Here is a 14491-nt window from a genome sequence, read left to right on the forward strand (position 1 = left end):
ATTTTCTCACTGGATTTGTACAGTCACTACTCTTTGGAATTTATTGGGATAGAAGCTCAAAGAAAGAAATTTGGAGAAAGACTCCATTGTGGATTATAAATTGATTTTGATTTACAAAGAGATTATTAAGAGACAACAAATATAATATCAAAAAATGAAAAAAGCAACAACATCCACCCCATCTTCAGTTTCCTCCTTGGCGGCTTCTAGCCCAGGAGGACAAAGATTCGTTGACTTGATGCTACAGCAAGAGAAGGCAGTTACAATGCAGACAGAAATTAAAAAGATCCTACAAGTATTACGAGAGCAAATAGAAAGAATGGATGAAAAAATAGAGAATGTAGAAGGGAAAGTAGGCAATATAGAAGAAAAAGTAGAGAACATCCAACAGTTGATGATGAAAAATGAGGAACGGATGGGGAAAATAGAGGAGAGAGCAGACATAACAGAAAAAAGAATAGGAGCAATGGATTATAGATTAACAATAGCAGATCAAAACACGGAAAAATATTATGTTGTAGATGGATAAAGCTGACTATTACTTAAGATTTCAAACATTGAGGGAAAAAAGGAAGAAAATTTAGCTGAAATAATGGCAGAGCTACTAGCAGGGGCCCTGGAACTAACAAAATAAAAAGTGATAACTCTTATAGATGAAATATTCAGGGTCCAGACCAGATATGCACTAAGAAATAAGCTACCAAAAGAAGTACATGTTAGATTTACAAAAAAAAAAAAAAAAGATACAAGAAGAGAAATGCGAAAGTGATCGATGACACATTAAAATACAAAGGGAAGGTGATAACAGTGTTGAAGCAAATACCAAAAAGCGTTAGAGATCTAAGGAGGGAATATAAATTTCTGACAAAATGCTTAATTAAAAGAGAGATTAACTTTTGATGGCTGATACTAGAGGGAATAATGGTGACATGGCATGATTAGATTAGATTAGATACAATTGAGAAAGCAGAGCAGTTCTATGACCATTATCTCAGAGAACAAGAGGGAGAAAAAAGGAAGGACATTGAAGAAATAAAACTGAGAGAAGAAGCTGCCGGAGGAAGTGAAAGACAACGAAGAGGAGAGGAAAGAGAACAGGAAGAGAGAATAATCAGAGAAGAAGAAAAACCGAAGGAACCAAGGGAGACGAGAGTGACAAGAGCAACAATACCATATTATAAATAAAGATATGGAAAAAGAAATAAAATTAATGACAATTAATATAAATGAACTAAATTCGGCAGTAAAAAGGAAAAGGACTTTCAATAAATTAGAGAAACTTAAATTGGATATAATTGTTTACAAGAAGTGCATATTAAAAGACAACATGAGAAAATATTGGACTATCCTAAGAATGGGAAATTATATACCTCTCTGACACAACAAAGTAAAAGAGGAATAGCATTATATATAAAGGACACTATAAAAGCGGAATTAATCTATCAAGATAATGACGGGAGAGTGTTAATGGTAGAAATATTGATGAACTGTAAACAGACAATATTAGTGGCAATTTATACAAAAGAAAGCCAAGAAAGCCAATTTATACAAATGAAAGCCAAGAAGAGTTCTATGATAAATTACAAAAGAAAATTATGGAATTGGAATACGAAAATATTTGTATTACAGGAGATTTTAATGAAATAGTAGACACAGAAATGGACTATAAAACACAAAAGGTAAATAAAAAGAACAGGAAAACATTACCAAAATCTTTCTTCAAAATGGCAGATGAATTAGCAATTCAAGATATGTGGAGAGAAATATACCAAAAAAATAAACAATACACATTTTACTCAAACAGACATCTGTCTTAATCCAGAATAGATATGATGTGGGCAACAACAGAGTTAATTACTAACATATAAGAAATAAGTATTGAAAACACAATCTGATTAAAGTAATATGGAAAGGATAAAGAAAGAGGTCAAGATGGACGATGAACAATTTAATACTAAGAGAAAAGGAGTACATTAAATACATGGGGAAAAATTGAAATTCTTCTTTGAGAAAAATAGAAAAGATGAAACTTTGCTATAAAACGTATGGGATACAGCAATAGCTTATATAAGAGGACTAACAATAACATATATGAGAAAGAGAAACAGAAAGAAAAGACAGGGACAAAAGATACTAGAAGAATATAAAAAGCTGGAGAAAGAACTTCAAAAGAAACCACAAAAAAGGATATACAACATAAAATGAATTTAACAAAGCACAAGATGAAAATAATAGACAAAGAAGAACTTGCACAAAAAATAAAAAGTTCCAAACAATTTTTTTTAAATGCAAATAAACCAGGAAGGTGGTTAACATATAGATTGAAAAAAGAAAAGGATTTCACAACTAATGGATGATAAAGGTAACCTCTGCCATAGAAATGAAGACAAAAAAGAAATAATTCAAAAATACTAGAGAGAACTCTATGAAGACAAACAAGTGGGAAGAGTAGAAATAAAAGAATATCTAAAAAAAAAGCAGAACTACCCAATGTACTAGAAGAAATTAAAACAATGTTAGAGGAAAGAATTACATTGATGGAACTAACAGAAGCGATCAAAAGACAAAATAATGGGAAAGCACCAGGACAGGATGGCCTATCAGCAGAACTATACAAAACCCTACTGGATTCTTTAAGTAATACATTATTAGAAGTAGCAAATGAAATTTGACGGAGGCAAAAATACCTAATTCATGGATGGAAGCATACATCACTCTTATTCTGAAAGATGATACTGATTTACAACAGATTAAAAATTATAGACCAATATCACTACTGAACTCAGATTATAAAATATTTGCTTCAATAATGGCTGAAAGACTAAAGAGATACTTAAAACAATTTATACATTCAGATCAAAATGGGTTTTTACTAGGAGACAAATAAAGGACATATGAGAATAATTTTAAACACTTTGGAGGACTATGAAGCTCATCCTGAAAAACAGATGGCATTGATATTCTTGGATGCACAGAAGGCCTTTGATAACGTGAACCGGCAGTTTATATTGACACAAATGGAAGAAATGAAATTTGGGGAAAGGTTTATTAAAATGATTAAGACAATATATTATAAACAATATGCAAAAGTGATGGTAAATGGAAAATTGACGGGAAAAAAATCACATTGAGAAAGGAATAAGACAAGGGTGCCTCCTGTTGCCATTGTTATTTGTATGAAATTAGAAGTGCTAAATAGACATATTAGGAAAGATAAGGAGATAAAAGGGATAGAAATAAGAAAAGAGGAGTAGAAATTACAGGCATTTAGAGACAATCTAGTCTTTATATTAGAAGAACCTCTAGGAACAGGACCCAAGTTACTAAATAAAATAGAGGAAAATGGGAAAATGGCAGGATTGAAAATAAAGGAAAAACTAAGATAGTGGTTAAAAATATGACAGAGAAACAGAAAAAAGAATTGATGAAGAGTTTAGATATTCAGATAGTAAAGAAAGTTAAATATTTGGGAATTCAGTCAACAGCAAGATGTGGAACAATTAAAGAAGATAATTATTATAAACTTAAATAACAAATTAAGATAGATCTGGAAAAATGGGGCAATATGCAGTTATCATTAACAGGAAGAATTGCAGCAATTTAAGATGTATATATTACCAAAAGTGTTGTATTTGTTTCAAACTATTCCGATAAAATTGGAAGAAATATTTTGAAGATATTAATAAAATAGCACTGAAATACATATGGCAAGGGAAGAAAGCAAGAATTAATGCAAAAAAATTACAGGATGCGAGAACTAGAGGAGGATTTGGGTTACCTAATTGGGAAATATATTATCAGGCCATGGTATTAACTTGGATGAAAGAATGGATCACACTGAGAAATAGAAGGTTGTTGACATTAGAAAGGCAAAATTTGCAATTGGGCTGGCATGCATTTCTATGGTACGGGAGAAGTAAAATACATGGGTATTTTCAAAGACCTATGGTCAGGAATGCATTGTTATTAGCATGGGGAAAAAACAGAGAACAACATTATATGAAGATTCCGTTGTTCTGACTATCAACAATGGAAACACTTACACATCCAAATGTTTTAAAATGAGAACTATTTTAAATGAAAAGGGTGAGCTCAAAACAAAACAAGAACTGAATGAACAAGTGTTGGAAATGCATTAGTATTCCTAAAAGCAAATACAATCAAGATATGAAAAAGATATTAAAGCTGAAGGGATTTATAAGGAGTTGAGAATTGGATAAAATATTAACAGGAACGGAAGATAAGTTGATCAAAAAATTATATTGCTATTTATTAGGTGTTAAATTAGAAGAAGAACAAGTTAAGGAAACAACAATAGCATCGGCAAAAAACTTTGGATATGGTATAGAATTAGATAAATGGCAGAAGCTATGGGACAGGAATTATAAATTAACAATATTGACAGCATATAAGGAAAACTTGTATAAGATGTTTTATAGATGGCACTTTGCACCAGCATAATTAGCTAAGATGTTTAAAGATAAATCAACCAAATGCTGGAAGTGCCACCAGACACCCAGAACATATAGAAGCTAAAAGAGATTGGACAAAAATGCACACATGGTTGGAAAAAATGATAAAGCAACATATAGATTTGAAACCTGAAATATTTTTTATTAGAAATGGTACCTGAAGTAAAGAAAAAACATATTTAATTATACACATATTAATAGCAGCTAGAATTGTATTTGCTCAGAATTGGAAAAGTGATAAGATACCGATAGAGGGAAAAGTAATTGATAAAACATTTGAATGTGCAAAGATGACCAGGTTAACATTGGTAATTAAAGAAAAAGAAGAAATGGAATATTACATGGTATGGGATTTATTTTATCAATGGTTGGAAAATAAAACAAATTAAAATGGATTAGAGAAATAAGTTAAGATTGTTAAATAATAACAGATATATCAAATAATAGCTATAAGAAAATATGTTTGTTGTTATATTGGTAAGAACAGTATTAATTATAATTGTAAGCATAAGATATATGTACCCAGTCAGCACATAGTTTGAAACAAAAGATGGAATTGTTGTAAATATAAAATAAAAAAAGGTTAAAAAAAAGAATTTGCCCTGAAATGGTAAAGATAAGAAAAATACTTTGTGCAGCATGAGAACAAATTATTTTAAAATGTTCTTACTTAAAAAGAGAAACGGCAGCTTATGTCTGCAAAACTCTTATCAAAAAATTATATTCAATTGAACTTAACTTCCACTTGCAACTACAATAGGGCAAAGTTGTTGCCATAAAAATTATTCCCATATCTTTTCCTAAAATAATTCCTTGATCAATTTGCAGATTGTAAACATGTGCTGGGATTTCCCTATGACAATATATGCTTTCTTCCTGCTCACTGACATTTCATGGGCTGCCACAATCAAACATTGGTGGTGGATCAGAAAATCTGCTTTCAGAAAAAGGTTTGTATTAACCTTAACACCATAGCTTAAAAATAATAACAAACCTTTCTGACTATCATATAGCATTATTAAAGTGGCACTGTAAATGCTAAATGACATCCTTTACACCCATTTAGAAAGCACCTTAACTACAGAATGAAGAAGATGATTTCATTTAAGAAGGAAAGAGAAGCAAGCTAAACAAGAAGCAGATAAAACAATCCTGATTTGTACCTTGCCGGCGTCGACTATTAAGCTTCCGAAAGCAAGTTCCTTCAACAAGACGATTTAGACGCTGCTGCTTTATCAACTCTAAAATTTCAGGCTGAATCTTCTCTTTTAGCTCCCTGGAAGGAAAACACAAATAAATACCTTTGAATCATTAGAGGTAACTCCGATAAAAATATCAGGAAAGAGAACTCACAAGGACTTTTGGGAATTGGTGGCGATCTAATATGGGAGAAGAACCCCAAAAGATCGGAGGAAAATAAAATAAAGAAAGAGAACTTTTTAAAGAATATTTGAAAATTGGAAGCAATGGGGTACCACAAGGTTCCATCTTAGGTCCAGTTCTCTTCAATATCTTCATAAATGACTTAGATGGGGGAATAGAAGGGGAACTTACCAAATGTGCATATAATACTAAGCTGGCAGTATTAGCTAATACCCTAGGCTAGTGATGGCTAACCTTTTTGTCGTCTGCCAAAAGTGCACGCATGTGCACGCAACAGTGCATGTGCATGCCTACACCCATAATGTGCAATGCGTGTGCAATCTCCTGCGACCCCCGTGCATGCACGCACAACCACCCTGTGCTCCCTCTGCCCTTCTGCACATGTGCACGCGACACCCTCCATGACCCATTTTGGACTAGTAGGTCTCCTTACAGCCTCCTGGGAGCAAAAACAGGCAGTGGGGGCCCCATGCCACACACCCCCGCACCCTATTTTGGGCTTGTAGGCTTCCCTGCAGCCTCCTGGGAGCAAAAACGGTGCCCTGTGGCCCCTGTGCATCTCCTGCACATGAGCATGCGACCCTTGTGCTCCCCATGCATGTGCATGTGTTTCTCACATGTGCCCCACCCCCTGTACATGCATGGCAAAGACTTGAAAATCAGCTGGTCAGCGGGAGGCACATGCACATGTGTGGTGCAGCTGAGCTGGGACAATGGCTCGCATGCCCGCAGAGAGGACTCTGCATGCCACCTGTGGCACATGTGCCATAGGTTCACCATCATGGCCATAGACAATAGGCTCAAGATCCAGATGGATTTTGAGAGATTTGAATACTGGGCCCTACCTAACAAAATGAAATTCAATGTAGAGGAAAGTAAAGTCCTACACTTAGGCAAGAAAAACCTAAAGTATACATATAGACTGGGTGAAACCAGACTTAATAGCAGTAACTGTGAGAGAGATCTTGGAATCTTATTGGTCAACCAGCTAAATATGAGCCAGCAGTGTGTAGCAGCAGCCAAAAAAGCTAATGCAATCCTAAATTGCATTAACAGAGGATACAATCAAGGTTAAGTGAGGTACTAATACCATTCCATAAAGCCTTAGTAAGACCACACCTAGAGTACTACATCCATACTATAAAAAGATTTTGAGACTCTAGAAAAAGTGCAGAGAAGAGCAGGATGATTAGGGGACTGGAAACTAAAACATATGAAGAAGGGTTACAGGAACTGGGCATGGCTAGTCTAATGAAGAGAAGGACCAGGGGAGACATGATAGCAGTGTTCCAATATTTGAGGGGTTGCCACAGAGAAGAAGGGGTCAAGCTATTTTTCAAAGCATCTGTAGGCAGACAAGGAATAATGGATGGAGAGGGCAGGCTGACATTGTGGCGATACGAGAGCTCTGTGGTATCATCGATATCCAGCTGTCAGAGGGGTCCCTATCAGACATAAATTGTTTTGAAGGGGCGATGATTATAGAGAGCATACTTTGTTGATCACAGGGAGCCTGCAAACTCCCTGGTTGGTTTGGAGAAAGTTCTCCAATTTGACAACAGAGAAGGCGGCCATTGCGAACTGTTCTGAAGCTGGGACAGCAAATGGAAAGAAAGTGAAAGTGTAAGATGGTGTGATCGGTCTGGGTGAGCTACTTTTGAAAATGGATAATTAAGAATAATTATCCCTGGAATTCAACTATGGGGAAGTGAGACCTAAAAGGGGAGGCAGAATTGTTTCTTTCCACCTCCAGAAGAAAAGCAGTGAGGAGAGCTGTTAGGAGCCATAATTAGGACAGGAAATTGGCTAAAGGACTTGCTGAGAGAGTTGATTTAAGAAGCTCGACTGAGTATTTCAAATAGAATACAATACCAACCTAGAACTTTTGGATAACATAAAAAAGACTATATGGGACTTTGAAAACTTATACTGGATATACAGCATGTAGAAAGAAAAGAAGGGAGAAGCAGAGCAACAGTGCCACCTGAAGGCAGAAGTGAAAATTGAAGGAGGAATTACACTGGCTGTTAAACATAGCCTTGAAGTTTGAGAATAAAACGATAAGGAGCTACTTTGACTGAAGAATTAAAATAAAGAGCAGAATACTGAAGCTGTGTTTTTTTTTAAAAGTGTAGCTCTTGGAATTTAAATGAAAGCAAACAGATAAAGTCAACAGAAGCTGAATACTGCCTTTTTGCTTGGATTCTTCTTTTTTTTTCCTTGGCTTTGTGAATTCTCTCTTTTGATATAAATTTGCTGGTGATTAAACTCTTGGGCATGGTGGGCCTATTTGGATTACAAATTATTATCAGGTTAATTCTATTTGCAAAATGGATTAGGGTTTGAAGAACTTGAAGAGAAAACTCTAAAGAGTGACAAAACTTGGCTTTGGATTACAACTTCCTGGGGTTATCTTTCAATTTCTGGTGGATTACAAATACTGAAAAAACTTAAAATGAAGAAAACAACATCTGCACCATCTTCAGTATCTTCATCAGCAGCCTCCAGCCCTGTGGGTCAGAGACCAGCAAGAAAAAACAAATGTGATGCAAGCAGAATTAAAATCTATGATACAAATGCTCCATGAGGATATTAAAAAAAATGGAAGGGAAAATAGAAGGGAATAAAGAGAAAGTAGAAGAGAAAATAGAGACCTTCCAACAAATGATGGCAAAACATGAACAGAGTATACAAAAAGTAGAAGAGAAAGCTGAATTAACAGAAAAAAAGTGGGAGAACTTGATTACAGATTGACACAGGCAGATAAGGAGCAAAGAAAGAACAATCATAGCATTAGAGATGGATAAGGCAGATTTTTATTTGAGATTTCAAAATATAGAAGAAGAAAAGGGAAAAAACTTAGCAGAGATAATAGAAGAGTTGTTGGCAGGGGCCTTGGAGGTAACAAAGGAAAAAGTCTTGGCAGAGATGGATGAAGTATTTAGAGCAGGAGCAGAGACACAGATGAGGCTCAATAGAGAAGGTGGAACAATTCTATGACCATTACTTAGAACCACAGGAGAAAGAGAAAGGGAGGGAGGAAAAGGAGATTAGAAATTAAAAAGAAGCTGTAGGAGAGAAAGAAATACAACAAAAAGAGAACAAAAGAAATTTGGAGGAAATGACTATAAGAGAAGGAGCAAGGGAAAAAGAACCAAGAGAAGTAAGGATGACTAGGACAGCAAAATCCATCTATAAGTAAAATATGGAAGAAAAAATAAAATTGTCAATTAACATAAATGGACTGAACTCTGCAATAAAAAGGCAAAGAACTTTTAGTAAACTAGAAAAATTAAAGTTGGATATATCATATTAAAAAGCAACACAATAAAGTATTTGAATACCCTATAATTGGAAAGTTGTATGCCTCTCTGGCACAACAAAGTAAGAGAGGAATAGCACTGTATATAAAAGAGAAAATAAACACAAAACTAATTTTTATAGAAGAAGAAGGAAGGATCTTGATGGTGGAGATAATGATGAATGATAAACAGATACTGTTGGTAGCAATATATGCATCGAATAATGACCAAGAGGACTTTTATGATAAATTGCATACAAAAATAATAGAATTGGAGTACCAAAATATATGTATAATAGGAGATTTTAATGCAATTGTGGACTCAAAACTAGATTACAAAACTAGAAAACAAATAAGAATGCTAGGAAAATACTTCCAAAAGCTTTCTTTAAAATGGTGGAAGAACTAAGTATTCAAGACATTTCGAGAGAGACTTATCCTGAAAAAGAACAATATTCATTTTGTTTGAATAGACATATGTCCTGGTCCAGAATAGATATGATGTGGCTATCAGCAGAGCTAAGATCTAACATACAAGAGATAAATATTGAAACAAGCATTTGGGTAGTTCATAACCCAATTAAAGCTATATGGAAAGGACAAAAAAAAGAAATTGAGATGGACAATGAATCAAACAATATTAAAAGAAAAGAAATATACTCAGTTTATAGAAAGATAATTGGATTTTTTTTTCTTTAAAAAAATAAAAAAGAAGAAACCTCACTACAATGAGAAGAACTAGCACAAAAAATTAAAAGCATTAAGCAAAACTTTTTTGAAAATGCAAATAAACCAGGAAGATGGCTGGCATACAAATTGAAAAAAGAGAAAGAAAATAAATTGATTTACCAACTAATAGATGATGAAGGGATACTTCACTATCAAAATAATGATAAAAAGAAAATAATTCAAAAATATTATGAAAAATTATATGATCAAGAGACAATTTTAGAAGATAAAATAAAACAATACCTATAAAAAGCAAAACTACTGACAGTACCAGAAACAGATAAAACAATATTAAAAGAATAATAATGACGGAATTAATGGAAGAAATTAAAACACAAAAGAATGGCAAAACAGCAGGCCCAGATGGACTAACAGCAGAATTATATAAAGACCTGCAAGGCTCTTTAAGTAATGTAATGTTGGAAGTGTTTAATGATTTATTGTTAGAGGTGAAGGTACCCAATTCTTGGATGGAAGTATATATCACTCTCATACCAAACGAAGACTCAGACTTGCAACAGATTAAAAATTATAGACCGATATCACTATTGAATGTGGTTTATAAAATATTTGTATCAATTATTGCAGAAAGACTAAAGTGATTTTTAAATCAGTTTATACATCAGATCAAAATGGCTTTTTCCCTAAGAGACAAAGACAACATGAGAATAATGTTGACTATACTGGAGTATTATGAAGTGCACCCAGAGAAGCAAATGGTGTTGATTTTTTTAGATGCACAGAAGGCATTTGACAATGTGAACTGGCAGTTTATGTTGGCACAATTAAAAGAGATGGACTTTGGGGAGAGATTTATTACAATGATTAAGGCAATATATTACAAACAAACCGCAAAAGTGATGGTAAATGGAGATATGACTGAAAAGGTTAATATTAAGAAGGGTACAAGACAAGGATGTCCCTTGTCACCATTATTATTTGTATTGACTATGGAAGTACTGATTAGAAATATGAGACAAGATAGGGAGATAAAAGGTATGGAAATGATAAAGATAGAATATAAGTTACAGGCATTTGCAGATGATTTGGTTTTTGTTTTAGAAGATCCACAAGAAACAGGGTTTAAAATTAAACAGAGTTTAAATAGGGCATACACAACCTTTGCTAGACCAATACTTGAATACAGCTCTGCTGTCTGGAATCCGCACTGTATATCAGACATCAATACATTTGAGCAAGTCCAGAAGTATTTTACAAAAAGAGTACTATTCTGTTCACAACATAATACCCTACACCACAAGACTTGAGATTCTAGGCTTAGACAACCTTGAACTACGCCAGCTAAGATTGGACTTAAGCATAGTACATAAAATCATATGTTACAATGTCTTACCAGTTAATGAATATTTCAGCTTTAACTGCAACAACACAAGAGCACACAACAGATATAAACTAAATGTAAACCATTCCAAACCACTCGATTGCAGGAAGTACGATTTCAGCAACAGAGTGGTCTGGAACTCACTACCTGATTCTGTTGTCACATGCTCAAACCCCCACTCTTTTACCCTCAAACTAACCTCTATCTATCTCACCCCATTCCTAAGAGGTTTGTAAGGGGCGTGCATAAGTGCACAATCATGCCTACCATCCCTGTCCTATTGTCCCCAATTATTAGTTCCTATTTCATGTATTTAAACTTATGTTTATTCTTATTTCTATTATATTATAAGTGTTTGACAAAATAAAAAAAAAAAATAAAAAAAAAAATAAACTAATGGAAAAAAATAGAAGAGTAAGGGGATGTGGCAGGATTGAAAATAAACAGAGAAAAAAACCCCAAGATTTTAGTGAAGAATATCACAGATAAGCAGAAAAGAGTTAATGAAGAGATTAGATATTCAGATTACCAAGAAGGTAAAGTACTTAGGCATTCAATTAACAGCAAGATGTGTAACAATTAAAGAAGATAATTATTATAAATTGATACAATAAATTAAAATAGATTTAGAAAAAAGAAAGGTCTGCAACTATCACTAATAGGAAGGATAGCTACAATTAAAATGGATATATTACCAAGATTATTATATTTGTTTCAAACTGTCCTCATAAAGTTGGAAAAAAATATTTTGAGGATCTTAACAAAATAATACTAAAATTTATATGGCAAGGGAAAGAAACAAGAATTAATTTAAAATTTTTACAGGATACAAGAACTAGAGGAGGACTGCCAAACTGGGAATTAGAGGACTGCCAAACTGGGAATTATACTACCACGCCGTGGTGTTAATATGGATGAAAGAATGGATTGCAGAGGAATACAAGAGGAACATGATTTGCAATTGGGTTGGCATGCCTTCCTATGGTATGGGAAAAACAAGATACATGGTTACTTTCAAAGACATTATATAAGAAATGCTTTATTGTTATTTTGGGAGAAAATCAGAGAACAGCACTATTTGAAAATACCAGTTTGACTTTCGACAGATTAAAAATTGTATATTTATTTGTTGGGTATTAAATTAGAAGAGGAACAAGTGAAGGAGACAATGATAGCATGGGCAAAAAACTTTGATTATGTAATAGAACTAGATAAATGGCAGAAATTGTGAGATAGAAATTATAAGCTAACAATGTCAACTGCATATAAAGAAAACTTGTATAAGATGTTTTATAGATGGCAGTTACCCCCAGTGAGGTTGGCAAGGATCTTTAAAGATAAATCAGCCAAATGTTCGAAATGCCACCAGACACCTGGGTCATATGTGGTGGACATGTATAGAAGCCAAAAAATATTGGACAAAATACATACATGGTTGGAAAAGATGATACAACAACATATTGATTTAAAACCTGAAATATTCCTGTTGGGGATTTTACCTGAAATTTATAGTAAAGAGAATGTATATTTGATTATCCATGTATTAACTGCTGCTAGAATTGTATTTGCTCAAAATTGGAAAAGTGAAGAGATTCCTACCAATGAAAACGTGATCAGGAAAATATTAGGATGTGCAGAAATGAATAGATTAACACTTGCAGAAGGAGCAAACTGAATATAATATGAGAACTATTTTATCGATGGCTAGAGAAAAAATATGAAAGCTAGAAATAGCTAATAGATTAGTGAAATACAGAAAATATGTTAATATAATTAAATATGTTAAGAAGAGGAGTATTATAGTGATAGAGATATTATGTATATAAATAAGATAGTGAATTAATACTAAAATAATCAATATGGCTGTACATTTTAATTATTATTGCACAAGGTATTTGTACCCAGGTCACACACTGTTAAATGGAAGATGAATTGTTTGTATTTAAAATAAAATAAAAAACTTAATTTAAAAAAAGGAACAATGGATGGAAACTGAACAAGGAGAGATTTAACCTGGAAATAAGGAGACATTTTCTGACAGTGAGAGCAATCAACCAATAGAACAGCTTGCCTTTGGAAGTTGTGAGAGCTTTATCACTTGAGACTTTCAAGAAGAGATTGGATGGCCATTTGTCAGAAATGGTGTAGGGTCTCCTACTTAGGCGGAGGATGGGTTGGACTAGATAACCTAAAAGGTCCCTTCCAACTCTGTTAATCTGTAATCTGTAAACTTGATTGATCTCACCCTTAGGAAATTTCTCCTTAGTCCAACTCACAATGAAATCACACTGTTCCAATATTTAGAATAGAATAGAATAGAATAACAGAGTTGCAAGGGACCTTGGAGGTCTTCTAGTCCAACCCCCTGCTTAGGAAGAAAAACCTACACCATCTCAGACAAATGGTTATCCAATCTCTTCTTTAAACCTTCCAGTGTTGGAGCATTTACAACTTTTGGAAGCAAGTTGTTCCACTGATTAAATGTTCTAATTGTCAGGAAATTTGAAGGGCTCCTGCAAAAATGAGGGAGTCAATCTATTTTCCAAAGCAGCTAAAAACATGACAGGAAACAATGGATGGAAACTAACCAAAGAGAGAAGCAACCTAGGACTAAGGAGAAATTTCCTAAGGCTGAGACCAATCAACCAATGAAATAGCTTGCCTTCAGAAGTTGTGGGTGCTCCATCACTAGAGGCTTTCAAAAAGAGTGAGGGAGGAACATCCCAAAAGGACAGTGCTAGGAACCACTAAAACAATGCAGAAAACTTAAAACAGTCATTTCCCCCTTTTTTAAAAAAACCAACCCCAAAGCAAACAGCAGCTGAGAGGGAAACTAAGAGCTGTCACTCATGCTAATTGAAAGACTGGGCATGCTGCCAAAAGCCATTAACCCTTCCAACTCTATTATTCTATGTTCTCTATGTTCTAAATTGGGTGCTTCACAGCAGGAGCAATACAGCTGGCTGGACCACATATGCATTAAATTCCTGCATGATCAAGCTGCATCATTGTCCCCTCCTGTATCTTTTCCCCGAGGAAGAAACAAGAAGTAGCCAGCACTGCAGCACCTATAAAAGTTCTTTGGGAACTCCAGGGAGTATCAGCTGATCACAGAAGTGTTACTTAATACTCTTTATAATGAAAATTATTGTAATTCTTATCTTTTTTTTCTAGCCATATGTACCATCTATGCCAAATCGAGTAGTATTCTGATTCTTCTTTCTCTCTCATTTTAAGTGTGAGCATGTCCATCTCAGCACAGTC

The 14491-nt window shown here is 34.1% G+C and overlaps 1 protein-coding gene across 12 annotated transcripts in view; it reads right to left on the reverse strand.

Moving 5' to 3' along the window:
- ELMO1 (engulfment and cell motility 1) overlaps window positions 1-14491 on the reverse strand; it is a 536034-nt gene that overhangs the window by 28020 nt on the left and 493523 nt on the right. For all 12 annotated transcript variants that reach the window (XM_087947669.1, XM_087947675.1, XM_087947674.1 and 9 more), the window contains one exon: window positions 5636-5748. In XM_087947669.1, the coding sequence (XP_087803795.1) occupies window positions 5636-5748 (113 nt within the window). The remainder of the gene's footprint in view (window positions 1-5635; window positions 5749-14491) is intronic.

The sequence above is a fragment of the Notechis scutatus genome, chromosome Z (assembly GCF_049901735.1).
Source record: "Notechis scutatus isolate UNSWTSFEM ecotype Mainland chromosome Z, rNotScu1.2, whole genome shotgun sequence".
NCBI classification, from domain to species: domain Eukaryota; kingdom Metazoa; phylum Chordata; class Lepidosauria; order Squamata; family Elapidae; genus Notechis; species Notechis scutatus.